At 49.5% G+C, this 26,612-nt stretch overlaps 1 protein-coding gene across 1 annotated transcript in view; it reads left to right on the forward strand.

Annotated features, from left to right (window-relative positions):
* Positions 1-20,813, forward strand: part of CLCN1 (chloride voltage-gated channel 1) — a 70,955-nt gene extending 50,142 nt beyond the window's left edge. Inside the window, exons 13-23 of the mRNA XM_039495906.1 lie at positions 1,729-1,798; positions 3,291-3,401; positions 3,497-3,710; positions 4,119-4,252; positions 4,516-4,742; positions 5,146-5,251; positions 7,908-7,993; positions 17,132-17,170; positions 17,675-17,779; positions 18,940-19,026; positions 19,580-20,813. Of these exons, the coding sequence (XP_039351840.1) occupies positions 1,729-1,798; positions 3,291-3,401; positions 3,497-3,710; positions 4,119-4,252; positions 4,516-4,742; positions 5,146-5,251; positions 7,908-7,993; positions 17,132-17,170; positions 17,675-17,779; positions 18,940-19,026; positions 19,580-19,972 (1,572 nt within the window). The 3' untranslated portion in view covers positions 19,973-20,813. The remainder of the gene's footprint in view (positions 1-1,728; positions 1,799-3,290; positions 3,402-3,496; positions 3,711-4,118; positions 4,253-4,515; positions 4,743-5,145; positions 5,252-7,907; positions 7,994-17,131; positions 17,171-17,674; positions 17,780-18,939; positions 19,027-19,579) is intronic.
* The last annotated feature ends 5,799 nt before the right edge of the window (positions 20,814-26,612 follow it).

Below are 26,612 nucleotides of genomic sequence, written 5' to 3' on the forward strand. Positions count from 1 at the left end.
CAGCTCTAGGAATCCCGCCGCCCCAAGTAGGGCGGCGCGCCGCGGGGCGCGCTCTGGCGGTCGCCGGTCCCGCGGCTCCGGGGGACCTCCAGCAGACATGCCTGCGGAGGTTCTGCTGGTCCCGCGGCTCCGGTGGAGCATCCACTGGCATGCCTGCGGGAGGTCCACCCGAGCCGCGGGACCAGTGAACCCTCCGCAGTCATGCCTGCGGGAGGTCCACCAAAGCCGCGCCTCTGGTGGACCTCCCGCAGGCATGACTGCGGAAGGTCCGCTGGAGCCGGCTGCCGCCCTGCCGGCAAAATGCCGCCCCAAGTGCGCGCTTGGCGCGCTGGGGTCTGGAGCCGGCCCTGGCCCGAGGCCCTGCCCCTTCCACCCCCCTCCACCACAGCCACCCACCCCAGGCCCAATGGAGTGCCGGGAGGGCAGGCGGCGCTGCCCCAGCCTCCCCAGCGGAGCACTGGGGGCTGAAGGACTGGAGCCGCACACAGGGAGCAGTGGTAAGCAGGGGGTGGGGTCACACCTGGCTGTTTGGGGAGGCAAAGCCTCTCCCAGTCTATGCGACCCGCCACCCATGAGCCTGATTTTCCACTGCATTGCATCTTAGCTCCAATACTCAGCTACATATGGACTGAGTTTGGCACTACTCAGTGGAAAGGGAGCAGAGCTGGTTGTACTCCTCTGTTGCAGCTCCCCAGATTCTGGGACCAGCCAAGACTCTGTGTTAGAGTAGCCACAGGGCTGCTGCCCCAAGGGCCCATTGCAGCAGCCAAGAATAGCCAGAGTGTGGAGGTGCTCAGGCCATGGCTGCTCTCCCCTAGCATGTCGCTACACTAGAAGCTGTAGAGCTGTTCTGCAGGCTCCATACCACTTGGAGGTTCTCCATCTGCTGGGGGTGTGGCTGGATCTACTGGCTTTATGGCCCTTTTTACATCAACTACCCTGCACAAAGCTGCCCTTGAAAGGCACTCAGCAACTACATGATGCAGAATGTGTCACACCCACTCTCTGAAGCACTTACTGACTTTCAGCTCTCCTAGAGGAAATTCAAGGTGTTGCTCTCTGGATACCATCGAGATCGCCTCTCTCCCTAGGAACAGTACCGCTTCAGCAGCTGAGATCTGCTGGGCCACACCTGCTGAGAATCCCTTGATGTGAGCTCTCTGGGGACGGGTGGCAGTGTTCTCCGTGGAGCCCTCAGTGGTAGAATCCACTCACCCTTTTAATCTGACGAAGGCCAAATGTGTTGGCCGTCAGGGCATGGGACAAGGCTGGTCTGTTTCCTGAGGAAGGTGACTGTGAGATCAGCTAGGAATAGGTTTAGGGGTTCCCAGTTCCAGCATGATAACGGCTCTGCCAGAGGTTGTGGCCTGCACCATTTTATAAATAAGTAAAACTTTCTGCAGCAAGGGGGGACCCCATCTCTGTGGATCAAAGGGAAGGTAATTCTCCATGTTCATTCCATCCCTTATGGATTAGCTTCCCCACCAGCACAACAGTTCCTGGGAAGCTCTGTGCAGTAGACAGTCTCTGGGAGTGTTGATGGTTTGCATGAATTTCTCCCACTCTCCTCTGCTCCCCACATTCCCAGCTGCCCTTGGCTTTCTTGCTGAGTCTGTCAGATTCCCCCAAAGGCATTTCCTCATAAGAAGGCAGGCTGGAGGCTGTGGTGCAGCTGCAGGAGATGCTGTTACCACACACTAACTATCACCCCATATCCCTCTGTCCTAGTTCTGGATGTCTGTTGTCGCCACTACCATGCCGATACCCTGTGGAGGCTTCATGCCTGTTTTTGTACTGGGTGAGTTTTAACCTCCTTCTTGGGCTTCTCAGAGAGAGAGAGAGAGAAATTATTATTGACAGGGAAACAGAGAGAGCAAGCTCACAAGGGTGTTTCTAAGAGGGAATTCAGATCATGGCTCCCACAAGCTGTCTATGAGGAGCTTCATTAACAGTCCAGTTACCCAGCCTCTGACCTTCTGCTCCTCTCTCTTTCTTCCCAAACTCACAAATGCTGATCTGGAAATTCCTGTAGTTTCTCCACATAACGGACTGCGCACTGCAAACAACATACATAGTTACTAGATAAACCAGACCCAGGGTCAGGACTTGAACCCTGACACTTCAGTTCCAAAAACTCAGGTCCCAGCCTCTTGAGCTGAAGAAAAGCTCCCCTAGCTGGTACTAATAGTAGGCCCCCAGTTGTCTCTGTGGCCCCAGCTATAAGACAGCAACATCAAGCCTTCACTCAGAACCAGTACGTTACAGCCTCAGCCATGGTTTATTAAGTGACTCATGACAAGTGGTTGATGACTGATTAATGATTGTTAATCCTAAAACAGAAAAAAAATGTTAAAAAGTCATTAGTATTGAGAGTACATATTAGTCCAGTAGAACCTCAGAGTTACGAACACCAGAGTTACAAACTGATCAATCAACCATACACCTCATTTAGAACTGGAAGTACACAATAAGGCAGCAGCAGAAACAAAACAAAAAAAGCAAATACAATACAGTATTGTGTTAAATGTAAACTACTAAAAAATGTTTAAAAAGGGAAAGCATCATTTTTTCTTCTGCTTAGTAAAGTTTCAAAGCTGTATCAAGTCAATTCAGTTGTAAAATTTTAGAAGAACAACAATCATGTTTTATTCAGAGTTACGAACATTTCAGAGTTATGAATAACTTCTATTCCTGAGGTGTTCATAATGCTGAGGTTCTATTTTAATTTAGAGTAAAATGTAGTAATTATCCCAAAACCAAGCATTGCAATGCCAGGAAATTCAGCTATGGTTGTACTTAAAAGATATCCAAACATGTCTGGACACGCAGGACACCCTTAACTTTGCACTATATAGATACCATTTAAAATACGATCCAAAAATCAGTTTTGTCCAGTCTGGGACCACAGACTCATAGTAATCATTATTGTATGGTCATTGCATGGTGTCACTACAGTGCAGAGTTAAGGTTATTGGGGTGGCTTAACTGTGCATTTTCAGACTTGAACATATTTGGATTTATTTTAAGTGTAAACTTAGTTCTGAATTTCCTGGATTGTATTTCTGTTTTGGGATAAATACACCCTCCCTGGAGTGGTTTTTGCCCTTTTATTGCTGATACAAAATCTATATCTTAACTCCATCATAATGTAGTTTTTGTTTTAACATATAAGCACTAGTATATTACCAATGGCTTTTATCAGCAGAGATCACACATATTCCCTTCCCTGAAGAGCACAGCCATTTTGGGTGGATGGGTCTTAACCAGTGACTTCATGTGATGCTTTCCAGGGGCTGCATTTGGCCGTCTCGTTGGTGAAATTATGGCATCACTCTTCCCTGATGGGATCCTCTTTGATGGCATTGTTTACAAAATCTTACCTGGAGGATACGCCGTCATTGGTGAGTCTCCACATTTTTCTTTTTTCTATCCCTGCCTGCACAAATCCCCTGGTCCACATGACACCGTCTTTCCTCTTCCCCCACAACTGGGAAAGGTGCAGCAGCCCTGACAGGAGCAGTGAGCCACACCGTCTCCACAGCAGTGATCTGCTTTGAGTTGACGGGTCAGATCTCCCACATCCTGCCCATGATGGTTGCTGTCATCCTCGCCAACATGGTGGCTCAGAGTTTGCAGCCCAGTCTCTATGACAGCATCATCCAGATGAAGAAGCTGCCTTACCTGCCCGACCTGGGCTGGAATTACATAAGGTATGGTACCACCAGTGGGGATTGGGGAGAGGAGGGGAAACACAGCAGAAGAAATGGCAATGAGAAACAAAGGGGTATAGGCTTGGCCACAAAGAAATGGAGCAAATATGGGGGGTGGCAGACACATAAATAGAGTGGGAGGAGGCTGTGAAAAAGCAGGAGGGCAGTGGAGAAGGAGGGGCTCATCCATGATGGGAGGGAGCAGAACCTTGCCTGAGTGGAAACCCAGTTGGTTTGTGGAAGGTCTCACTTCCCCTGTAGTTACTCCCACTTGCGAGTATGTATCTGGCTGTATAAAGCACACATCTGAAAGGAGCTCTTGTTTTGTTTTCCTCTTTGGGACGTTTTTCTTTTAGACATATTTGAATGATATGTTAACCCCTCTCTTTATTTTCTTTGTTCCTCTAGCAAATACAATATCTTTGTTGAGGATATTATGGTCTGTGATGTGAAATTCATCTCCTCTACTTGTACATACCAGGACCTGCAGACCCTGCTTCAGAGCACAACTGTCAAGACCTTGCCTCTAGTGGATTCACCAGGTAAGCAGTATGGGGAATCTGACCTTTTCTGAAGCTTGCCTTAGTTGAAAGAGTCTGTTTCTGGAGGTATGTAGTTTGGAAGATAGGGAACCAGCCTGGGAAACCAGAGATGTGACCCTAGCTCTGCTGCTGATTTGTTGTATGGCCTTGTCCAAAAAAACACCACCCTCTCCATTCCTCAGGGCTAACGTGGCCAGTTTGGGCAGGGAGCGTTGGCTCAGACCCGTCTTTCGACTGGCTCCCCATGTTATCTCCTCCTGCAGAGTCCATGATCCTGCTGGGCTCAGTGGAGCGGTCAGAGCTGCAGGCCCTTCTCCAGAGGCATATTGGCCAGGAGCGGCGCCTGCGCATCATCAAGGAGATGGAGCAGAAGCTGGCTGAGGCACCCTACGATGGGCACAGCAAAGGCCAGTGGGCAGCCATGTCCAGTTGGAAGCGCGAATCTTTTGCTTTCGTGGATGAGGATGAAGATGAAGAGGAGAAGGCTGAGGTAAGCGGGAGGTGGGGGTGGGGAAGAGACTGAGGTGGGGAGATGTGGAGGAGAGAGAGAGTCCTGGTCTACACTAGAAATTTATGTCTGTATAACTCCATTGCTCAGGGGTATGGAAAATCCACACCCCGAGTGACGCAGTTATACTGACTGAAGTCCCAGTGTAGACAGTACTATGTCCCTGGGAGGGATTCTCCCATTGCTGGCATAGCTACTGCTCTCAGGGAGGTGGAGTACCTACACTGAGGGGAGAGCTTCTTCCGATAGCATATGCAGCATCTTCACTATGCGCTACAGCAGCACTGTATGCGTACACGAGCCCTGAGAAACAGAGAGGCCCTGGGAAAGGGAGGGAAAGGAGCTATTCAGGGTGATTCTTGTTTTATTTCCTTTCCTTTGGTAGCCACCTCAGCAACCTTCTCCTGCTCCGAGTCACCCTGAGGAACCCAATGGCCCAGTGGCTCCTCATAAACCAATGCCAGAAACACCGGGACCCCAGGAAACCCCAGGTATGGTGACCTCCAGAGTGCCCCAGCTTGCCACATCCCAGTCAACACTGGGAAAGCCACACTGCCTATTGCTTGTGTGAGTGTGAGGGGCTGAGGCTAGAGCTGGCTGGAAAATTTTCACAGGAAAAACTATTTTAACAAAACTTTTTTTTTTGCTAAATTGTCAATTTTGACAATTTACTACAGAAATTTTTTTCAAAACAAATTTTGTTTGTTTCATTTTGAAATTTTATTTCAAATGTTATTATTTTTTATTTTTATATTATTTTTACTGTTTTTATAGTGTGTTCTAACTTGTACATATGACTAGTACATATAATGCACTACTGTTATTGACATGTCATAATATGACATAATATAATAGAGGAACTATTTTATTTTTTAAAATAGCAGCTGCTCTTAATGATTTTAACAATATTAGGCACAACTACTACTGACATGTCAGGAAGTAAGGTAAAAATTGCATACAAATGAAAAATACAATTAAATTCAAAATGAAAGTTTGACATTTGAAATAAAGATTCACAGTTCCAAAACAAAAATCCCAAACTTTCTGAAATGCAGATTTTCCAAAATGGACATTGTATAGACATTTGTTTCAAGGGAAAAGCACGCAAATTTTGAATATTTGTTTTGTTCCAATTCAGAATGAAAACAAATTTCAAAATGTGGAAATTTCTTGCAAAATGAAAATTGTGAGGTTTGACCAGCTGTATCTGAGACCCTGTATCTGGGTATATGAGTGATGTGGGGAAGGTGCTGGCTGCTGTGAGCCAATCTGCTCTCCTCATGTTAAGGGGATTGTGTTGAAATTACTCTTTGCAATGTGCCTTGTTACCATATACAAAAAGCACGTGGCTTCCTCTGTAGCCTTTCGTAGACTTGTGATAGCTTGGGCAGGTCTGGCTCCCTCACATTGCAGGACTCATCACACCGTCTTTCTCACTAATATCTCTTCTAGCCAGCTCTAGAGAACCTGTGGTGAAGTTGCCACCACCACCACTTGCCCACCTGCACCACATTGTTCTGCATGTGGAGACTCTTGTCCTGACATCTTACCCTACATTTTCATCCTTAATAGCTTAGACTATCTCCTTAGTGCCATATCCTGAGGCTGAATAGCCTCCCTACCCCACGTATACACACATCTTTACTGATCCAGCTCCATCCGTGGGGTGTATGTACAGTGACATATTGTCTTTCCCTGTTTGGAACCATATAAGCAGAGCTCTCCTGACTCTAGTCATGTCTCTCTTCTGATCCCTGAATCACTTTTGTTCCTCCATGTTGTAGTTTCTCTCTGTGCCTCCTGAACTGCACAGAGAGAGCCTAATGGTGGACAGCCCCTGAGGGTGAGCAAGGAAGACAGGGCCGCCCAAAAGGGAAGAGGGGAGGTGGGACCATAGTCTCACTCTCCAGCCCACTCTGGCCAGTAAAGCTGGCTGGCCAGGGATGAGAGCACTTCCTCACTGCACCCCTTTGGGGGTGAAGCATTGGGCGCACTCCCCTTTCTGCAGCACTACCAATGTGGGCCAGTGCCTTTAAGGCACAATAGGGTCCCTTATATGCTCAGTGTGGTTGCAGAGCAGTATACCAGCTAATCCCGCTACTTACCAGATGGCAAAAGTCTATTTGTCTGGGGAATAGTCACCCCAAGAGAAATGGGGGTGGGGCATCACTTGAGCCATTTTAAACAAGGCTAGACAAAGCCCTGCAGAATAGGCTACAGGGAGCCATCCTGAGGTGGCAGGAGGAAGAGGGGACGGAGCAAATGTGCCCTAACAGGGCTTTCCCCTCTCTCATTTTTATTCCTGGGTCTTCCCCCATCAGCTTAAACTCTGCATAGCAATATCATGTCTCCTTTCTTCTCCTTCCCATCAGGATGAATAATCCATGGGCCTTTCCATTCCCAGCCTCAGGCCCATGGTGTCATCCTTGACCCTCTCTCCTGCACCCCTCACATTCAGACTGTTGACAAATTCAGCTGCTGCTTTGTCTATTACAGCAGCTCTAGATCCCATCCTGCCCTTTCTGTCCCTGCTGCCCAAACCACATTCCTGCCCCTGCCGCATCCATTTTGGTCCCCTGTAATTTAACCAAAATGCTGCCAGACTCATGTTCCTCACCCTCACCCTCTAACATCATCAGGGCTTTGGAGCGGAGCCTGGAGCTGGAGTGTGGAGCAGCTCTGGAGCAGTGGAGCTGCAGGTTTTTGCCTGGAGCTGGAGCGGAGCCGGAGCACAGCTCCAAAGCCCTGGACATCATCACCCCTCTTTACAAGTCCTCTCAGGGTTTCCACAACCCTTTCTGTGTGAACAGCATGGCACTGGGACTTTGCATGTGAGTGGCCCTCTGCTTCTGGCTCCTTCTTGGAAACATTGCTCTCTGGATAGCCACCCTCCAAGGCTCTCTGTGTGCAGGTTTAGTTCCCCTCCGTAGGTAGGGGATATTGCATGGATTAGTGTGACTGATTCCTGCCTGTCCCAGATCTTGCCCTGTCACCTGTGGAATGGTGTGTTCTGACTGGCTGGGCCCTTTCCTACTAACTCCGAATTCTCCCCAGTCTGCCTTGGGCGAGGGGATAGGCCTGCTGCCTTGTGTTTAGTCTCTCACTTGTCCTCATTTTTTCTCCTCTTTGTTCCTTCTCTTTCTGCAGCCAGGAGTTTCTGGAGCTTGAGGCATCTGATCCAGCAGCTTTTGTGCCATTACAACCGGCCACCAGAGATGGAGAGCGTTGCCCAGGTTAGGGGCCCAGAGAGCTCAGCTGTGCAGTAATGAGAGACACAGGCGCCAACTCCGTGGGTGTTCCGCGGCTGGAGCACCCATGTGGAAAAATTAGTGGGTGCTCTGCAGTCACCGGCAGCCGAGCTCCCCGCCCTGCCCCACCTCAGCTCCTCCTCCGCCTCCTCCCCAGAGCATACCGCATCCCCGCTCCTCCATCTACCTCCCAGCACTTGCTGCCAGCACACAGCTGTACCGGGGGGGGGACTATATATATAAATATAAAAAAAATAAAAAAACATCAAAACACATGGAGCTTGTACTGCTCCGACAGGGTCCTTCACTCGCTTCCAGCCCAGGTCTTCGTGGCACTGAAGGACCAGCGCCAAAAGCCGCTGAAAGAGCCAGAGCAAGACCCGACCCACTGCCAAAGTGTTGCGACCGAGACCGCTGCCTGGTGAGTGAGTAAAAAAAAAGGTGCCTCTAGCCAGAAGAGAGAAACTTGCACAGGGGGGCCCCTTAGGCGCGGGGCCGCCGGGGATTGGGAAAATTGGCCTAAAGCCGGCCCTGGCTGTACCAAGCTCTGGGAGGGAGGTGGGAGGAGCGGGAATGTGGCACATTCAGGGGAGGAGGCGGGACTGAGGCCGGGATTTGGGGAAGGAGTCGGAATAGGGGCAGGGAGGGGGTGGAGTTGGGGCGGGGACTTTGGGGAAGGGGGTGGGGCAGGGGTGGAGTCAGGGCATGGCCAGGGGCAGAGGGGGGGGTCGAGCACCCACCGGCACCAGTAGAAGTCGGCGCCTATGATGAGGGAGGGAAGGTGAAGGAATGAAGGCTCCCTCTGAGAGATCTTGGCCATAGGGTGGGGGCAGTGGTGTCAGACAGGGAGATGCATGAATGATGCTGAGTGTCAGAGTCACTGGGACAGTGCTCGGGAACTACTCCATATGAAGACAGTCAGGACTCTGGAGTAGCATCCATGCCTCCTCTCTCTGAGCATCCTGTCGCCAGGGCGAGAAGCCTACACAGCTTTGACCTTCCTGGATTTGACCTCAGAGCATTCAGCATCCCCTTCCACAGCGTGCGCTTCCCGTAGTGAGTCCACCGGAGGGCTCTGCACCCCAACTCCGCAGTCAGAAGTGACTCTCAACCAGCATAATACAGAAGGTTTATTAGTCGACAGGAACACAGCGTAGAACAGAACTTGTTAGCACAGAAATCAGTGACTTTCAGCCAAGTCCATCTTGGGGGAATCCCAGGCCAGATGCCCTGGACTCCCCCCTCCAGTCCCCACAAGCAGACTGCACAGCTACCAGTGACCCAACCTCAGACACTCCTGTCGCTCCTCCTCCTGGTCTTTGTCTCACTTCCCAGGCAATATGTCACCTGGTTGCTTTCCCCTCCTGGGTCTCAGGTTACCAAGGGCACCGGACGTAGCCTACATGCAGGCAGCTGGAGTCTCACCTGCCTCTGAGGGTCTCAGCCAAAGTCACACACCCTTATTCCCACCACCTAGGCATTGGTGCAGCACAGAGGGAAACTGAGGCACGCACAGTATTAATGCAAAACAGTAAGACTCACATAGGCTCAACAGTAAGACTCACATATGCTAACATACAACATAACAAGAGAAAATCCCCACTTCGTCACATCTCTCCCCTCTTTGAGACCGAACTGAGTGGGGTCACTTTAGCCGGTGAACTGGGGAAGCTCAGGCCTCCCTCTATGGAACAAAGCATCGGCTATAACATTTGAACTCTTTTTAACATGGACCACCTCCATGTCATAATCCTGGAGAGATAGACTCCACTGCAGTAGCTTGGCATTGGCTCCTTTCATCTGGTGCAGCCATGGCAAGGGTAAGTGGTCAGTGTACACAATGAAGTGATGCCCAAGTAGATCCAGCTGCAGCCCTTTGAGTCCACACCATGGTGAGGCATTCCTTTTCTATGGCCACACAGCTCTGCTCCCGGGGCAGCAGCTTCCTGCTCACGATGGGGTGTTTGCATCAGTGTGCATTGGCACCACACCCAGCCCTTTGTCTGAGGCATCTGTGAACACCGTATAGAGCTTATCAAAGGCTGGGTTTACCAGCACCACGCCCTTGACCAGATCCTCCTTCAATGTGCAGAGAGCCCTCTGGCACTGCTCAGTCCAGACCACCGTGTCTCGCTTACCCTTCTTGCATAACTCAATTATGGGAGCTGACCCAGAGCTAAAGCGGGGCACAAACCTCTGGTAGTACTCCATCATCCCTATAAAGGGCCTGGGCTTGTTTTTGGGGTGCAGGGCAATCTCTGATTGCCTCCACCTTGGTTGGCTCTGGCTTTAGGGAGCCGCTCCCTGCCTTGTGGTCCAGGTACGACACCTCTGCCATCCCCACCTTGCACTTCCCAGCTTTTACAATCAGTCCTGCATCCTGGAGGCATTCCAGGCCCCTCTTCACCTGGGACACATGGTCCTCCCCGGTCTGGCTAACGACACAAATATCAATGTATGCTAGGGTAAAATTCTCCATCCCCCTCAATAACTGATCCATCTGGCGCGGGCAGGTGACCAGTGCCTCCTTGAGGCCGAAAGGTAGGACCAGGGATTTGTAAAGCCCCAAAGGGGTGACAAAAACAGGTTTCAACCTGTCATCTGGCTCCAAAGGCACCTGCCAGTAGCTTTTGGTGAGATCCCAGGTAGTGGGGTACTGAGTCCGCTCCCCAAGGTGTCTAGGATCTCATCAGGCATAGTTATGGGGCAGGCACCAGACATGGTGATGGCATTGAGCTTCCGATAGGCCACACAGAATGGTATCAACCCATTTTTCCTGGGGACCAGCACCATGGGAGAGGCCCCAGGGCTGGTGGATGGCTGGATCACCCCAAAACCATCATGTCTTTGACATCACTCTTCAGGGCTTGGGCTGTGTTCCCAGTGACTCTAAATGGGGAACACCTGATGGGAGAGCTGGTTCCTGGCTCCATCCAATGGACGGCTTCATTAGTGAGCCCAGGCTGGTTGGAAAACAGCTGTGAGTAGGAACGCAGCACCTCTCTGATCTCTGCCTGCTGGGCAGGAGTTACCTGGTCAGAGAAGGGAATTGATTCTAGCAAGGGGCTGGCTCCTGTCTCAGAGAACATACCCACCAGGGGATCTTCCCCCTTCCCCCACTGACCACACATGGCCAGTACCAGCCTCTCCCTGTCACAGTACGGCTCCATAAGAACATAAGAACGGCCATACTGGGTCAGACCAAAGGTCCATCAAGCCCAGTATCCTGTCCTCTGACAGTGGCCAATGGCAGGTGCCCCAAAGGGAATGAACAGACAGGTTACCATCACGTGATCCATGCCCTGTCACCCAATCCCAGCTTCTGGCAAACAGAGGCTAGGGACACCATTCCTGCCCATCCTGGATAATAGCCATTGATGGACCTATCTTCCATGAATCCATCTAGCTCCCTTTTGAACCCCGTTATAGTACTGGCCTTCATAACACCCTCTGGCAAGGAGTTCCAGAGGTTGACAGTATGTTTCGTGAAAAAATACTTTCTTGTGTTTGTTTTAAATCTGCTACCTATTAATTTCATTTGGTGGCCCCTTGTTCTTGTATTATGAGAAGGAGTATTACTTATTTACTTTCTCTACACCACTCATGATTTTATAGACCTCTGTCATATCCCCCCTTAGTCACCTCTTTTCCAAGCAGAAAAGTCCCAGTCTTATTACTCTCTCCTCATATGGAAGCCGTTCTATACCCCTAATAATTTTTGTTGCCCTTTTCTGAACCTTTTACAATTCCAATATATCTTTTTTTGAGATGGGGGGACCACATCTTCACGCAGTATTCAAGGTGTGGGCATACCGTGGATTTATACGGAGGCAATATGATATTTTCTGTCTTATTATCTATCACTTTCTTGATGATTCCCAACATTCTGTTTGCTTTTTTGATTGCCACTCCCAAGGGAGTAAGTAGGAAAAGCAGCAGCAGCGCGCGGGCGCTCGCCGTCCCCCGGTCGGGCCCCTCTTCCCCTTTCGCGGCCCTGCTCCTCGCTCGGCATGCCTGCGGGCCCCGGCCCGGGCCGGCACGGACCGGACAGCCGGGACGCGACCGCCTCGGGGCGGCGGAGAGGGAGCGGGAAGACGGCGGCGGCGTCATGCGCGCGCGTGCTGAGGTCCGTTCGCCGCGCCGGTGGACGCAGCCGCAGGCATGCCGGCTCAGCGCAACCGAGCCAAATGCGCCCCCCCAAGAGCCCCCCCAAGCGCCTGCTTGGCGCGCTGGGGTCTAGAGCCGCCCCTGGCCACTCCACATCGAGTGGATGATTTCAGAGAACTATCCACAATGACTCCAAAATCTCTTTCTTGAGTGGTAACAGTTAATTTAGACCCTATCATTTTATATGTATAGTTAGGATTATGTTTTCCAATGTGCATTACTTTGCATTTATCAACGTTAATTTTCATCTGCCATTTTGTTGCCCAGTCACCCAGTTTTGTGAGATCCTTTTGTAGCTCTTCACAGTCTGCCTGGGACTTAACTATCTTGAGTAGTTTTGTATCATCTGCAAATTTTGCCACCTCTCTATTTACCCCTTTTTCCAGATCGTTTATGAATATGTTAAAAAGGACTGGGCCCAATACAGATCCCTGGGGGACACCACTATTTACCTCTCTCCATTCTGAAAACTGACCATTTATTCCTACCCTTTGTTTCCTATCTTTTAACCAGTTACCAATCCATGATAGAACCATCCCTCTTATCCCTGACAGCTTACTTTGCTTAAGAGCCTTTGGTGAGGGACCTTGTCTAAAGCTTTCTGAAAATCTAAATATACTATATCCATCGGATCTCTTTTGTCCACATGCTTGTTGACCCCCTCAAAGAATTCTAGTAGATTGCTGAGCCATGATTTCCCTTTACAAAAACCATGTTGATTATTTCCCAACAAATTATGTTCATCTATGTGTCTGGCAATTTTGTTCTTTACGACAGTTTCAACCAATTTGCCCGGTACTGAAGTGAGGCTTATTGGGTCTGTAGTAGCCAGGGTCACCTCTGGAGCCCTTTTTAAAAATTGCCCTCACATTAGCTATCCTCCAGTCATTTGGTACAGAAGCTGATTTAAATGATAGGTTACAGATGACAGTAATCCTGCAATTTCACATCTGAGTTCCTTCAGAACTCTTGGGTGAATACCATCAGGTCCTGGACACTTATTACTGTTTAGTTTATCAATTTGTTCTAAAACTTCCTCTAATGACACCTCAATTTGGGACAGCAGGCTTTCTGCTTCTGATGTATTTAAAAAAAAATTTGCTATTACTTTTGGCGTCTTTGGCTATCTGTTCTTTAAATTCTTTTTTGTTCTTTCTAATTAAATTTTTACACTTCATTTGCCAGAGTTTATGCTCTTTTCTATTTTCCTCATTCGGATTTATCTTCCACTTTTTAAAGGATGCCTTTTTGCCTCTCCCTGCTTCTTTTACTTTGTTGTTTAACCACAGTGGCTCTTTTTTGGTTCTCTTACTATGTTTTTTAAATTGGGGTATACATTTAAGTTAAGCCTCTATTATGGTGTCTTTAAAAAGTTTCCATGCAGCTTGCAGGGATTTTACTTTTGGTACTGTACCTTTTAATTTCTGTTTCACTAACCTCCTCATTTTTGTGTAGTTCCCTTTTCTGAAATTAAATGCTACAGTGTTGGGCCACTGTGGAGTTTTTCCCGCCACAGGGATGTTAAATTTAATTATATTATGGTCACTATTACCAAGCAGTCCAGCTTATACACCTCTTGGACCTGATCCTGTGCTCCACTTAGGACTAAATCAAGAATTGCCTCTCCATTTGTGGGTTCCAGGACTAGCTGCTCCAAGAAGCAGTCATTTAAGGTGCCAAGAAACTTTATCTCAGCATCCCTTCCTGAGGTGACATGTACCCAGTCAATATGGGGATAATTGAAATCCCTCATTATTATTTTGAGTTTTTTATTTTAATAGCCTCTCTAATCTCTCTGAGCATTTCAGAGTCATTAACACTATCCCGGTCAGGTGGTCTGTAATGTAGACCTACTGCTATATTCTTATTTTTCAAGCATGCAATTACTATCCATAGAGATTCTGTAGTACAATTTGGTTCATTTAAGATTTTTATTTCATTTGATTCTATGCTTTCTTTCACATACAGTGCCACTTCCCCACCAGCACGATCTGTTCTGTCCTTCTGATATATTTTGTACCCTGGTATTACTGTGTCCCATTGATTATCCTCATTCTACCAGTCTTCGGTGATGCCTATTATATCAATATCCTCGTTTAATACTAGGTACTCATGTTGACATGGTACACTCAGTGGCTGTGAGCCCAGTTTGGCAGTTCCACCACATTGTTCATCTCATTCAGCTGGGTGATGACCTTAAAGGGGCCATCCCAGGCAGCATGCAGCTTATTCTTCCTCACTGGGATGAGACCCCTCACCTGGTCCCCAGTGCCATAGGAGCAGGTGCGGAGTCATACCAGACCTTTTGCCTCCCTTGGGCCCTGGCTAGGTTCTCCTGGGCCAGACCCATGAGCTCAGCAAGCTTTCCATGGAAAATCAGTTTTCCCCTGGGCTCAGCTTCACCCCTGCTGTCCCAGAGAGGGCAGGCAGCGAGCCTGCTGCTTTGTTCACAGTATCAGAGCCAGCATGAGCCATCTCTCCCCCCTCCCCCCCCACACAAAGGGGCAGGGAGCATCTCACTGTCCCACTCAGCTCCAGGGGTCTGGTTACAGACAGGCAGGGCACCTGAGCTTAGCAACTCCTCCTCTCTGCCATTTGCATTTACACTGACCGCTTCAGTCTCAGCCGATTGGTTCCCTGAATTCAAATTAAATCCTCGACTGTTACAGGAGCAGGGCCTGGATCCCCTGGACAGGTCCCTCTACCTCTCAGCTCAGCAATCACCAGTTCCTGCTGCTACTGTCTCTCCTACTGTCCTGCCTCATGCCTTCCCTGTCTCTCACAGTCCTCTGACTCCTTCGATATCAGCTCCAATTCCATCCCTCTCAGATCCACCAGCATGGAATCCGGTGGAGACCCCTTGCTGGTCAGGGATGCAGGTCTCAGGGGCACCCAGCTGCTCCCAACCTCGCTTGCGGCCACAGCTGGATCAGGAACCAATGTGGGTCCTGGCGCTGCCTGACTGCTCCCAGCCTCTCTTGTGGCCCCAGTTGGGTCAAGAACCGGTTCCTTAGAGTGATCATCCTTTTCCAACTGAGCAATTAACTGGACCTTGGTGAACTTTCCAATGCGCAGCCCTCTCTTTCTCTGCACAACTCTACAATGCTCTTCTTAAGGAGATGGTTATAGGCCATCTCTTCGCTGTTCCCAAGTTGTCAGGGACTCACAGGCCTGTGCTCTCTCAGCTCCTCACAGTCTCTGGGAGGAACCCCTTCAGTGTGACAGCACTTCTTAGGGGTCACAGTCTATCTCGGGGGTTAAGCTGTAGGCTCCTCTGCCTCCTGGAACCGCTCCTCACTGAGCCTTTTGCACGCCTATCTCCCACAAATCCCACCTTAATTTTACTGCTCCCCAGTCACTTACTGCAGGATGCACTCTCCACCGGGTGCAGTTTATCCCAGCGCTCCCACCAGTTGTTAAAAAGTCACTGACCAATGCTCTGGAACTACTCCATATGAAGCCAGTCAGGACTTTGGGGTAGCATGCCTCCTCTCTCTGAGCATCCTGTCACCAGGGCAAGAAGTTTACACAGCTTCAACCTTCCTGGGTCTGACCTTACAGCATTCAGCATCCCCTTCCATACCGTGCGCTTCCTGTAGTGAGTCCACCCGTGTGCGGCTCCTGGGGAAGTGAGAGGGCCCTGTACCCCAAATCCGCAGTCAGCAGTGACTCTCAGCCAGCATAAAACAGAAGGTTTATTAGTCGACAGGAACACAGTGTAGAACAGAACTTGTTAGCACAGAAATCAGTGACTTTCAGCCAAGTCCATCTTGGGGGAATCCCAGGCCAGATGCCCTGGACTCCCACCTCCAGCCCCCCAAGCAGACTGCCCAGCTACCAGCGACCCGACCTCAGACACCCCCATTGCTCCTCCTTCTGGTCTTTGTCTTGCTTCCCAGGCAATGTGTCACCTGGTTGCATTCCCCTCCTGGGTCTCAGGTTACCAAAGGCACTGGCCATAGCCTACGTGCAGGCAGCAGACGCAGCCTCACCTGCCTCTGAGGGTCTCAGCCAAAGTCACACACCCTTATTCCCACCACCACCTAGGCACTGGTGCAGCACAGAGGGAAACAGAGGCACACACAGTAAAACTCACATAGGCTCAACAGTAAGACTCACATATGCTAACATACAACATAACAAGGAAAAATCCTCACTCTGTTACACTGAGCTCCTGGTAAAGGATTAGAGATTTCTGCAGAAGAGGATGGCCATGGCATGCATGGGGAAGTGAGGATCCTGCTGGCTAGGTGCTGTCTGTGCTGCCAGTACGGAGAGAGACAAGGTGGGTGAGGTCATATCTTTTACTGGACCAACTTCTGTTGGTGGAAGGTACAAGCTTTCAAACTACACAGAGCTCTTCACCAGCTCTGGGGAAGGAAGCAGACTGAAAACTGCAGGTTCTGAGGCAGGCTTCATGATGATCTATTCAGATCCAAGGGGGCTGTCCAAAAGGCATCAAGAGCAGACAAAGCAAAACCCCACACCAAACCAGGACCTGGACCAGTGTGCAGATCGGAAGCATCCCAGTGCACAGATTCCACCCTCCATGACAATGACACCCAGGGAAAGATGAGGGCCCCTGAGTATCTGGGGGGTGCACAGTGGGGATTAGGAGTGAGCGGGAAGTAGGGTGATCAGATGTCCCAATTTTATAGAGAGAGTCCCGATTTTTGGGTCTTATATAGGCTCCTATTATCCTCCCCCCCCCGATCCTGATTTTTCAAATTTGCTGTCTGGTCACCCTAGCAGGAAGAGAGGGACACTGAGTATAATGGCGACTTTCTGGGCTTAGGGATGAGTGGGCGGAGGAAGGGGGCAGGGAGGTTAGTTGCTGGAAAGTGGGCGATACAGCTGAGATTAGGAATAAGGGGTTCTTGCACTCCAGGATTTTGCTGTGGAGTTAGGGCTGTGTCCTCCTCCGCTGACCGTGGCTCTGTTTTCTGTTCTCTCCAGGAGTCTGTAGAGGTTATAGATACAATGAAGCCAGAGGAGGTAAGTCTGGATGAGAACTGGGGGGCTGGCTCTCCTCTCACCCCTGGAAGCTGTCTCCTTCCTGGGAAGGTCCAGTGGCCAGGATATGCTCATATGCTACAAGGAGAGGCCATCCTGAGAGAAACTATTCCCTCAACCCATGGAAATGGGGCAGACTATCCTGGAGTGACTGGGGCAGGGAGAGCTCAGGAAGGAGAGACAGGGCGCTCTCATCCCCTCTAAGCTGGACTGGGGAAGCCCTCACCTTCCTGGCTACTTTTCTCACTGTGTCACCCTTGCTGGGGGCATGTCAATCAATGGCACCTCTAGTGCTGCAGCATCACCACGTTCCCAAGGGGAGGCCCCAACTCATGCTGGAGGGATGGGAAACTTCAGAGGAATAATATATTGAGGGCGGCAGATGGGGAGGATGGGCAAAAAGCAGCAGGAGACTGGGGCGGCTTGGAGTGTGGGCTGGGAGCAGTGTTGGTCACTGTGAGTGTGATCCCCTCTTCCCTGTGTCAGATAGATGCATGGGAGCAGGACGAGCTGAATAAGGAAGTGTGCTTTGACAGCTGCCGCATAGACCCCTCCCCTTTTCAGCTAGTGGAGAGGACTTCCCTGCACAAGGTGGGTCTGACCTCCCTCCCAGCTACTGTTCATCCTTCTCCAACTTGTCTGTCTCTGTGCTAGCCCACCCCACGGCTCATCCCCTCCCCTCTCCCCATCTCCCTCCCCTTGCTTTGCATTTTTCTCTCTCTTGCTCTCTCTCTCTCTGTCACCGTCTCTATCTGAGAAGCTCACTGAACTCCCATCAGCACAGTGTCTGACTGCAGTCTCCTGGAACATGAGCAGATTAGTTTAATAAAATAGCTTCAGAGAACCACACTAGGATCCACCAGCCATTGCATTAGTGTTGGAATTCCCTCTCCCAGCCTCTGGGGGCTGTCTAGATACACACCCATTAGCACTGGGATTCCCACTCCTAGGCTCTGAGTGCAGCAGCAGCAGCCACACATCAGGTGTTTGTAAAAGCAATGATACAGTAATGATGGGTTTCCTACATTAGCCCATCTGAGCGTTGCAAGATCCACATGCAGCATTGGGGGTGGATTCACACTCCGGGCCCCGGGACCTCCATCCCAGCACATGAATACTGGGACTGACACTCCCTGCCTGGGCGTGCAATGGGATCTGCATGCCTTTATCACTCTATTTATTAGGGGTCTGTCACTGATTATATCATTGCTGGGATCCACTCTCAGCCCCAAAGCACAGCAGGATCTACCCCACTGTGCACTGGTCCCTGAGTGGACTGGGATCTGCAGCCTCGTAGCCATATGCCAGGTGTGGGGATGTGAGTTAGGGTGAGAATGTTCTGGGTGTCCCTAAAGCACCCCAAGCAGGCACCAGTGTGACCTGAGGGGAGTCCTGGCTGATTAGAAGTCTCAGGAATAAAAGGAATATTTAAGATGTATGGGACTGCTGCTCTGGGTTAACTACAGGTATATACCAGGAGTTCCAGGTCCCCCGGAGTCCCACCAACCACCCTGCAAGTGCAATGAGGCTACTCACTGAGGATTAGCATTAGATTTCCCACTCCTACGGCAGCTTCTTACCAGGGTGGTGCCAAACCCGAAGGAATTTGAGTTGGGATTCCCACTCCTAGCTTTGGAGCCCGGAGAGGATCTCAGGCCTAGGCTTAGCGCCAAGACTCTCATTCCCAGCCTTTGAGGACATCAAGCCCTATGTGACTGGTAATGGAGATTGTCTTGTGTTTTCTCCCACAGACACACACCTTGTTCTCCTTGCTGGGCCTCAGCCATGCCTATGTGACCAGTAAGGGGAAGCTGAAGGGAGTGCTGGCTTTGGAAGAGGTAAATACAGTCAAGTTTTCATGCAGACACTCCCACCTCCTGCTCAGCCCCAGACGTTCTGTGTGTTATCGCAATATCCCACAGCAGGCAAGAACCAGCTTTGGGATGGAAGTTTCAGCTCTGCAGTCAGTACATTTCCTAGCATTCCAGTTTCAAGTCCTGGCAGCATTGACTTAGCCCTTTTCCCTTCTGAGGGGAGAAATTGTGTTCCTGGATGTGAGTTTTTCAGAAGGAGCCTTAACAAACCAAGGGCCTGTCTGCTTTACATGGGTAGTAAAGATCTGCTAGTCCTTTTTGTGAGAGACGGGCTCTTACCTGTGTGGCCCGTGCTGGATCCATTTAGCCAGTGTCCCTCCCAGCAGTGGCTACACTGAGGCTTGGAGTTTGCCAAGTGCTGTGGAATGAAAGGCACTATAGCGAGGCAAAATCTGATCTCTCCAGGGGCTAGTCTCCTGCCTTTTTATTTTGGAGAGTAGCTGAACTGTTGTGCTGTGGTTTTTGAGCTGCCCTTTAATTCCCTCTCTGTTCTTCTGACCTTCTGCCCCTCCAATAGCTCCAGAAGGCAATTGAGGGCTCCACACGCTCTGGTGTCCACCTCCGTCCACCCCTCGCCAGCTTCCGAGACATCAATCGGACCTCGGTCAGCAATGAGCAGAGTAGCCAGGTTCCACAGGTGTGGAGGCGGCAGGACAGCTGTGTGGTGCCTGTGAAAAGAGCTGCGAACTCAGGGATGGGGAGCCCACTGCCCTCCAGTTCCCCCTCTCCACAGCCCCCGCCCTTCCCTGAGGAGGGGAAGGGGCTGCACTCTGTCTCAGCTGCTGACGCTGAGCTGGAGGAAATGGAGCTGTCTGGCCCTGCTCCTGAGAACATCTCAGACATCCTCAAGGACCTGAGCCTGCGCTCCACGGACCTGGAGGAGGACGATGAAGAGGATGTGCCCCTATAACCAGTGGGAGGAGGGGATGTCAGTGAGCCAGCCCTGCTACACATGCTCCTCAGGGAGAGGCCTGAGGACTCTCTCGCCAATGCTCCAGCATCCGCAGTAGCTTAGTTGGGGGAGGGGTCACAGGACTGCCCTTCCGTCTGCTGCCCTCACTGCCTGGAGTGTTGTGCTACCTGGGACAGATGGGGTGCATGTGTGAGGGAGGAGATGGACTCCCTCAGGTGGCAAGGGGGCTGCTGGGATTAAGGGCCCTACTCTTTCACTCCCAGAACTCATGGGAGCAGGAACCATAATGAGGCATAGACACCACTGGCTGCAGGGACATATGCTCTGGACTGATTGTGCCATTGTGAGAGAGTGGTGGGGAGTGGATGGGGGCCACAGCCCTTCCTCTTCTCCATTTCAGAACACCCTGCAGAACAGCATGACTTTCTCTGCTTCCCCTGCCCCCCAGCAGTTCCTGCAGGAACCTTCCCCCAACCCAGGATTTCTGACTAGTGAAAATTCTCAGGGGCAGGGGGATTGTGCAGGCAATGAGAGAGGAGAGGGCAAGCCCTCCGAACATCCTTCTGTACAATCCACCCAGCCACAGCTGTATCCACGGAGATTGTGGGTTGAGCCAGCCTGGCACCTAGAGACACCCAGCATCCCTGGGGTAATAATAGCTTTATATACAGTGGCTCATTCATTAGCATGACACCCGTCCCTGCAGTTCCTAAGGGTGGTCGCCATCTTCCCAGACACCTCACAAACACACACACTTCCCACACTTGTATCCTAGAAGCAACTTTCCATCTCAGAAGCCCACCACTCCATGCCCCTGTAGCCCCTTCAAGCCCCTCTCCCATCCTGCGCACTATGAACATTCTTGTCCAGAAACACTGGGTCTTGTTCTGGATTCTCCCTCTGGTATTTTCATTGGTGTGAGGAATGCTGGGGGCTTCTCCTGGGCCTGCCAGTGCTGCCACGAAGAGGGAGGTTTCTTACTGCTGACACAAGCATGGTTGGGAGGGAGGAAAGGCTGCCTGATCTTTGTCATGGTTCTTTAATATACTCAGGACTTTAAAAAAGAATTGGATGGGAGGAAAGACTCCTTGTTTTCTGGTTGGCTCACTGAAGTCTTTAAGCAGAATGGCCAAGATTGGAGTGGGTTGGTCAGAGGTCACAAAGGCATGGATGAATGAGCAGTAAGCCTGTATATATGTTTCTATCTTTCAGATATTCATGTGTTTGTCTCTGAACCACTATCGGCAATTTCTATGAAGTTATAGTCTTAACATATAAGAATGCTCACATAAGAATGGCCATACTGGGTCAGACCAAAGGTCCATACAGCCCAGTTTACTGACAGTGGCCAATGCCAGGTGCCCCAGAGGGAGTGAACCTAACAGGTAAAGATCACGTGATCTCTCTCTCCTGCCATCCATCTCCATCCTCTGACAAACAGAGGCTAGGGACACCATTCTTACCCACCTGGTTAATAGCCATTAATGGACTTAACCTCCATGAATTTATCTAGTTCTCTTTTAAACCCTGTTATAGTCCTAGCCTTCACAACCTCCTCAGGCAAGGAGTTCCACAGGTGTGAAGAAGAACTTCCTTTTATTTGTTTTAACCCTGCTGCCCATTAATTTCATTTGGTGGCCCCTAGTTCTTGTATTATGGGAACAAGTAAATAACTTTTCCTTATTCACTTTCTCCACACCGCTCATGATTTTATATACCTCTGTCATATCCCCCCCAGTCTCCTCTTTTCCAAGCTGAAAAGTCCTAGCCTCTTTAATCTCTCCTCATACGGGACCCGATCCAAACGCCCAATCATTTTAGTTGCCCTTTTCTGAACTTTTTCTAGTGCCAGTGTATCTTTTTTGAGATGAAGAGACGACATCTGCACGCAGTATTCAAGATGTGGATGTACCATCGATTTATATAAGGGCAATAAGATATTCTCCGTCTTATTCTCTATCCCCTTTTTAATGATTCGTAACATCCTGTTTGCTTTTTTGACTGCATGGACGTCTTCAGAGACCTATCCACCACGACTCCAAGATCTCTTTCCTGATTAGTTGTAGCTAAATTAGCCCCCATCATATTATATGTATAGTTGGGGTTATTTTTTCCAATGTGCATTACTTATTAGCCCCCATCATATTGTATGTATAATTGGGGTTATTTTTTCCAGTGTGCATTACTTTACAATCCCCCATGGAGGGAGATTGTGGGCTGGGAGCAGGCTGATGAGAGAGAAATGAGGAACAGCAGAGAGAAGCCGCTCCCCCGCCTTCCCCTTTGCTAGCACAGGAAGGCTCCTCTCTTTAAACACTGCTCTCCTACTACTCCAGGACTGGGTACCCTCCACACAGCTCTGCCAATACATCTCAATGGTAACTCACAGCACCCTTTGCTATTCCATCTTCACCTGTGTCCGGAGGAGAGATGCTGCAGCAGCTTGGTTCATGCATGTGATACCCTGACATTCAGAGATGAGAGCCTGCCAGGCTAACTCGCTATTCCTGCCAGGTTTTCTCAGTACAATAGCAAAATTCAATGTTGTGGAGTCTTCAGATTTCCCCAGCCATTGTGCAGCTTTCTACTGTAAAATTTTCATCAAAGAAACCAGGTAGCAGTGCCTGGGCCTCTGCCAGACACAATCCCACTCATCAGGCTGTGAGGAGAGGAGATCCCAGGCACTTTATGATACGTCCTGATGCCTGGCCAGGTGCACCTCCACGAGCTGGCTGCCTGGAGGCTATGACAAAACCAGAGGCAGCATGGTTCCCAGTTCCTGCCCTGTTCCCTGTTCATGCAACTGGGAGACACCAACTATGTTGGGTTTGCCAAGCTTATTTAAGCAGATGGTTCCCCTGCAGTGCTGCAGAGGCAGGTAAAAATCCTGGGGCACCTGCCAATGTACTAGTGAGAATTTCTCCTTGGCCTGAATTCTAGCAATTAGGCTTGTACATGTAAACAAGAACCCTTTCTGAAGCTGGGGGTCTCCATTGTGATCTGGCCTGCCCTGTGTTCAGCTGGGGGCAGTAGTGGTATATTTTAAAGCATGGGGAAGGGGGAAAGAAAGAAAACAAGGCTTATCTTCTTGTAAAGTACCTGCAACTATCTGCTGTGTCATGCCCCATCAGCACTAGGGCTCTGTGAGCTGCCACCAAGCCTGAGTCCCTACCTTTCTGGGAGGCAAGGTTTGTGGCTTGAGCTGATGTTGAAGATGGCTTTTTAAATAAAAAATCGGAGAAAGAGAGAGAGTTGTGTGCATGAGAGCAACATAGAGACAGAGACAGACAGAGAAGAGATAGTTAAGTCCCAGGCAGACTGTGAGGAGCTACAAAAGGATCTCTCAAAATTGGGTGACTGGGCAACAAAATGGCAAATGAAATGCAGTGTTGATAAATGCAAAGTAATGCACATTGGAAAACATAATCCCAACTATACATATAAAATGAAGGGATCTAAATTAGTTGTTACCACTCAAGAAAGAGGTCTTGGAGTCATTGTGGATAGTTCTCTGAAAACAGCCACTCAATGTGCAGAGGCAGTGAAAAAAGTGAACAGAATGTTGGGAACCATTAAGAAAGGGATAGCTAATAAGACAGAAAATATCATATTGCCTTTATATAAATCCATAGTATGCCCACATCTTGACTACTGCGTGCAGATGTGGTCACCCCATCTCAAAAAATATATAGTGGAATTGGAAAAGGTTCAGAAAAGGGGTATGGAACGGCTTCCATGTGAAGAGCGATTAATAAGACTGGGACTTTTCAGCTTGGAAAAGAGACAACTAAGGGGATATGACTGAGGTCTATAAAATCATGAATGGTGTGGAGAAAGTAAATAAGGAAGTGTTATTTACTCATAACACAACTAGGGGTCATCAAATGAAATTAATAGGCAGCAGGTTTAATACAAACAAAAGGAAGTATTTTTTCACACAATGCACAGTCAACCTGTGGAACTCCTTGCCAGAGGATGTTGTGAAGGCCAAGACTATAACAGGGTTCAAAAAAGAACTAGATAAATTCATGGAGGATAGGTCCATCAATGGCTATTAGCCAGGATGGGCAGGAATGGTGTCCCTAGCCCCTGTTTGCCAGAAGCTGGGAATGAGCGACAGGGAATGGATCACTTGATGGTTACCTGTTCTTTTCATTCCCTCTGGGGCACCTGGCATTGGCCACTGTTGGAAAACAGGATACTGGGCTAGATGGACCTTTGGTCTGACCCAGTATGGCTGTTCTTATGGTCTTAAGATGGGGACCAAGTAATACAAGGAGAGGGAATCTTGGGATGATGCACACAAGTGGCTGGGGCAGCTCAAAATAAGGCCTCATCTACACTTAAAGAGTTTTTGTCTGTGGGTTAGGAGTGTGAAAAACTCACACCCTGAAATAGCTAACTGTCTAGACGGTAGTACCGCTGGAAAGGTCTGGAGGTTATATTGGATCACAAATTGAATACGAGGCAACAATATGATGCAGTTGTTAAAAAGGCTAATAACATTCTGGGATGTATTTACAGGAGTGTTGTATGTTAGACACAAGAGGTAATTGTCCTGCTCTGGTAAGGCCTCAACTGGAGTCTTGTGTCCATTTCTAGACCTCACACTTTAAGAAAAATGTGGACAAATCAGAGAGAACCCAGAGGAGAACAAAAACAAAAATGATAAAAGCTTTAGAAAACCTGACCTCTGAGGAAATATTAGAAAAACTGGCCATGTTCTGTCTTAGAAAAGAAGCACGCGGGAGAACATGCTAACTGTCTTCAGATGTGGTAAGGGCTGTTATAAAGAGGATGGTGATCAGTTCTCCATGTCCACTGAAGGTAGGACAAGTAGTAATGGTCTTAATGTGCAGCAAGGGAGATTTAAATTTGATGTTAGGATAAACTTTCTAACTATGCAGGATAGTTTAATCTCAAACAGGCTTCCAAGGGAGGTTGTGGAATTCCCCACACTGGAGGTTTTAAGAATAGGCTGGACAAACACCTGTCAGGGGTGGTCTAAGTATATTTGGACCTACTGAGAACCCTTACAGCCCTACATTTCTATGATAGCTATGCTACAAAAGCCCTAGTGTACATGCAGCTATATCAGCAAAAGGTGATTTTTGCAGGTATAAGCTGCATCTCTATCAAAGGGTTTGTTGGGATAGCTGTACCAATACAGTAGCCTAAGATGCATTTGAGCACCTGGAATAGTCTTTCACTGCAACCCTTGGGCAAAAAAGTAGAACTGGTTGTGGATTTGTATATCCCAGGATACAGTATTGGTGAGACCATTACTGGAATACTGGCTCCAGTTCTGTTATCCACTTTGAAAAGGCTGTTGAAGAATTGGAAAGGACTCAGAAAAGACCTACAAGAATAATTAGAGGCCTGGAAAACCTGCCTTAGAGTAAGAGCCATAAGAAGCTAACTGTTGAGTTTATCCAAGAGAAGGCTAAGAGGTGATTTGATTGGTTCACGGGAAGAGATTTTTGATTTTAGCAGAAGGCATAACAAGATCCAGTGGTTGGAACCTGAAGCTAGACAAATTCAGGCTAGAACTCAGGCACACATTTTTAACTCTGAAGGTAACTTACAAGGGATTTGGTGAGTTTTCCATCACTTGGCATTTTAAATGAAGACTCGATGTCTTTCTAAAAGGTACATTCTAGCTCATCCAGAAGTTATGGGCTCGATGCAGAAACTATTGGGTGGGTTCTCTGGACTGTGTTAGGGAGTTCAGTCTAAATGATCATAATGGCTCCTTCTGGCCTTAAAAGTATAAGAAAGCATTTCTATGCCCTGCTGAGAAGGGGATTCATCCTCTGGCAGCACTGAGGCCAGCAAATAGAACAAGAGGAGGAAGCTTGTGTCTGCTTGATCCTGGGGGCCAGTTCAGTCCTTGAGCTAATAAGATCAGACCCCAGATCTACCTCAATATGCACCTCAGCTGCTGTAGTCCCTAAGGGCCTTGTGGAAGCTGGGGAATAATCAGGCGCAGGAATCCTTGATCCATGACTCCTCCTGCCCTTGGCCCAGAATGCCCCCAGCACTGGTGAATCCTGCAGGGCATCTGCAGAGCTCTCATGGGGTCCCATGTACCTGGGTATTTCTCAGGAATGCTAAAGGCTGCTCTGCAGCCCCTTTGGGCCATGTAGCCAGCACACCGGTGCTGTAGCGCAGTGAAGGATTCCCCTGAGTGCTAGCCTCTGACTCTGCCCAGGCTTCCCATTACACGCAGTAAATATTCTGGGCAGTAAAGGCACCACACTCCCTTCTTAGACCTGTTTTTTTTCCTGGATACCTTTCTCCATGCATGGAAGCGGTCCTGTGTGCTGTACAGGAAGCCATAGGCGCTGACTCTGTGGGTGCTCTAGGGCTGGAGCACCCATGAGGAAAAAATGGTGGGTGCTGCAGCAGCCAGCTTCCCACTCCCTCCCAGTGCCTCCTGCCCATCACAATCAGCTGTTCCACGGCATGCAGGAGGCACTGGGTGGAGGGAGGAGCAAGGGCTGGGCAGCTTGGGGGACGGGGTGGAACATGGTGTGGGGCAGGAAGAGGTGAGGCGGAGGTGGGGGCTTGGAGGAAGAGGTAGAGTGGGGGCAGGGCGGGAGCAGAGCGGGGGCGGGAAGAGGCGGAGCGGGGGTGG

The sequence above is a fragment of the Mauremys reevesii genome, linkage group 1, assembly GCF_016161935.1.
Source record: "Mauremys reevesii isolate NIE-2019 linkage group 1, ASM1616193v1, whole genome shotgun sequence".
Taxonomy (NCBI): Eukaryota; Metazoa; Chordata; order Testudines; family Geoemydidae; genus Mauremys; species Mauremys reevesii.